Source organism: Geotrypetes seraphini, chromosome 16, assembly GCF_902459505.1.
Source record: "Geotrypetes seraphini chromosome 16, aGeoSer1.1, whole genome shotgun sequence".
Lineage (NCBI taxonomy): Eukaryota > Metazoa > Chordata > Amphibia > Gymnophiona > Dermophiidae > Geotrypetes > Geotrypetes seraphini.
The window spans coordinates 3261941-3265781 of record NC_047099.1 but is presented as its reverse complement, the minus strand read 5'-3'; the positions used below and the strand labels follow the sequence as shown (position 1 = coordinate 3265781).

Here is a 3841-nt window from a genome sequence, read left to right as displayed (position 1 = left end):
CTACCACACAATGGATGCCAGACACCAAGAGTTCCATGCTGAATCACTCCAGTGCTCCATCCATTGTGTTTTTATGGTACAAGCTCAGGGTTTTGCATGTAATACTGCAGCTGTGTTGAATTCTGCCACTCAGTCCCCCGAGGATCTCTAATATTTGACTACAGTGCCAAGATATTAAAATTCATATGTCACTGATCCTGCTTTTAAAGAAACATAGAAACATAATGGCAGATAAATGCCAAATGGTCCAGCCAGTCTGCCATCCACAGTAATCATTATTTCTTTCTCTCTCTAAGAGATCCCACGTGCCTTTCCCAGGCTTTCTTGAATTCAGACACAGTCTCTTTCTCCACCACTTCTTCTGGAAGACTGTTCCATGCAACTACCATCCTTTCTGTAAAAAAGTATTTCCTTAGATTACTCCTGAGCCTATCACCTCTTAACTTCATCCTATGCCTTCTTATTACAAAGTTTCCTTTCAAATGAGACTCGACTCATGCTCATTTACATTATGTAGGTATTTAAACGTCTCTATCATATCTCCCCTCTCCCACCTTTCCTCTAAAGTATACAGATTGAGATCTTTAAGCCTTACGCCCCATACGCCTTATAATGGAGACCATGCCTCATTTTAGTAGCCTTCCTTTGGACCGATTCCATCCTTTTTATATCTTTTTGAAGGTGCGGCCTACAGAATTGTACACAATATTCTAAATGAGGTCTCACTAAAGTCTTTTAGAAGAAGAGATAATGGTTACTGTGGATGGGTAGACTGGATGGGCCATTTGGCCTTTATCTGCCATCATGTTTCTTTGTTATATAGGGGCATCAATACCTCCTTTTTCCTATTGGCCATACCTCTACCTATGCATCCTAGCATCCTTTTAGCTTTCACTATCACCTTTTCAACGTGTTTGGCCACCTTAAGATCATCACATACAGTACAATCACATCCAAGTGCAGCTCTTCTGTTGTGCGCATAAGTTCTTCACCCCTAAAATGTACCGTTCCTTCGGGTTTGTACAGCCCTAATGCATGACCATGCATCTCTTAGCATTAAATTTTAGTTGCTAAATTTCAGACCATTCTTCAAGCTTCACCATGTCTTTCTTCATGTTATTCACACCATCCGGCGTGTCTACTCTATTGCAGATTTTGGTATCATCCACAAAGAGGCAAATCTTACCCAACAGCCCTTCAGCAATATCGTTTATAAAAATGTTAAAAAGAACAGGCCCAAGAACAAAACCTTGAGGCACACCACTGGTAACATCCCTTTCCTCAGAACGATCTCCATTGATCACTACCCTCTGTCGCCTTTCACTCAACCAGTTCTTGATGCAGCCCAACACTTTGGGACTTATCACCCCTCTTGTTTTGAGACAAAGACTTTATTTCTACTGAGGGTTCCTTGAAAAAGATAATAGAAACATGGTCCTCGTCGGGACCCTTAAAAACACTTAAACTAAGTAAAAAATTTTGTAACAAAACTTTTTTAACAATTTGATTGAATACTGTGAAGTCACAATTTTAAAATATTTATCATTACTTTTCCACATATGCAATGATTGGGTGGTGGGTCTCGCTAAAGGGGCTTCAATTATAGTTTGTTTGATTGTAAAAATTTTGAAACAGGAATCATTATATTATTTGTCGATAAGGGTGAAACATGGTCATTTGGGGTTTCATCCTCTATTAATTTATAACAAAAAAGCTTTATCGCTATAAATCACTAACCCCCTCCTTTACAAGGTCACTCTAGTGTTTTTAGCGCCTGCCATAGAATTCCTACCACCAGGGCCAGCGCTAAAAATGCTAGTGCAGCTTTGTAAAAGAGGGGGTTGAATAACATATACTGTATAATAATTTTCGTTCTACCGTACTTTATAAGAGCAGATCTCATTGGAGATTTTTGGACTTGATAATGATGCATATGGATCTTGCTTTGTTTTGTTTTGTTTTTTCTCACTCTATAGGGAAACAGGCCGGCATAGTTCAGTTCCAGTGAAATTTTGGGGAGATCAGAGCATATTGCACTGTTAAACATTTTTCAGTTTGAAGAGCCATTGGTTTATTCCTCATTGTCATAGTTGACTCCATTTTTGTCCAGTTTCATAAAGGAGAAAGACATCTCTAATATTTAATGACAAAGAGTACATTTATGTAGCAGTAAAAGAAACACTCCTTTAACAAGAAGATGTCCTTAATATACAATATTTTCAAATGCTAATAATATTGAAATGATTGGCATCCGATGTAAACCCTATTTTCCATTAAAAACCTTTTTTAGGGCTGCTTTAACTTCCCTGTTTTTCAGGCTGTAAATGAGAGGGTTAAGGATGGGAATTAAGACATTATATAAGAGTGCAAAGAGTTTGTTTTGATCCAGTGACTGCATAGATGTTGGTCTCATATACAAACACAATATAGACCCATAGTAGAGAATAACGACCGTGAGGTGGGAGGAGCAGGTGGAGAAGGCTTTGTGTCTCCCCTCTGTGGAACGGATCCTCAGGATAGCAGAGATGATGTAGACATAAGATATTAGGATTGTCGTGAAACAGGGCAATGCAATGACAGAACCCGCAATTAAAGTCATTCCTTCAACAAAATGTGTGTTGCTACAAGACAATGTCATCAGAGCTGAGACATCACAGAAATAATGGTTAATCTCATTAGACCCACAATAAGAGAAATGTGATATGACGACAGTGTGTGCCATTGGGACAAAAAACGCAAAGATCCAACACCCAGTAGCCATCATTATACTGACTCTTTCATTTATGATAATTGCATAGCGAAGCGGATGGCATATCGCCACATAGCGGTCATAAGCCATGGCTGTAAGAAGAAAAAATTCTACATATAGTAAAACCATAAACAAATACATCTGTGAAAAGCAGCCAAGTGAGGAAATCTTCTGACTCTTCCTTAAGAAGATATCCAGCAATTTGGGGAGAGTGAGAGATGTGTAAGAGATATCAAGAAAGGACAAGTTAGAGAGGAAAAAGTACATGGGGGTGTGCAGGCGAGAGTCCAAGAATGTCAAGGTTATTATCGTGAGATTCCCCATCAGGATAATCAGGTAAATCACTAAAAAGAGAAGGAAAAAGAGAATTTGCAGGTCTGGAAATTCAGGAAACCCCAGAATGATGAATTCCTTCACTCTGGTAATATTTTCCTCTCCCATTATAGTCTGGAGCTAAAAAGAATGGAAAGGAAGAGGTGATTAGGAATTCCATTCATTCTCGTGAGATCAAGGATAAAACTATAGTCTGTTGTTGAGAAAGACACTGGGGAGGCCACTGCTTGCCCTGGATCGGTATCATGGAATGTTGCTACTTCTTGGGTTTTGGCCAGGTTCTAGTGACCTGGATTGGCCACCATGAGAACGGGCTACTGGGCTTGATGGATCTTTAGTCTGACCCAGTAAGGCTAGTCTTATGTTCTAATGTCCCCCGCTAAGAAATACAGAATAATAGTTGCTCTAGTCTACGTGCTTGAGTAATACTACTACTATTTATGATTTATATAGAGTTGTAAGGCATATGCAGCGCTGTACATTAATGAATAATTGACCCTCACTTAATTTTCTATTGCCCTGGTTACATTAGATAGATTGTGAGACCATCAGGACAGATAGGGGGAAATGCTTGAGTACCTGAATGTAAAACACTTTTGTAGAGGGCACAAGCTTTCTTTAGATCACTGTTGCCTTTCCTTGTTTACTCTTTCCTTCCTTCCAATACAATACAGTAGTAGTGGTTTGGGAAAAAATAATTATTATAACCATATAGAGTACAAATAATCAATCTTCAGTTTCCTCTATAGTGGGTTAACG

General features: G+C 38.9%; 1 protein-coding gene across 1 annotated transcript; it reads right to left on the bottom strand.

Moving 5' to 3' along the window:
* Positions 1–2263: 2263 nt before the first annotated feature.
* Positions 2264–3190, bottom strand: LOC117350332 (olfactory receptor 1009-like). The gene has a single exon (XM_033924591.1). The coding sequence runs from the start codon at positions 3188–3190 to the stop codon at positions 2264–2266; it is 927 nt and encodes a 308-aa protein (XP_033780482.1).
* Positions 3191–3841: the final 651 nt, after the last annotated feature.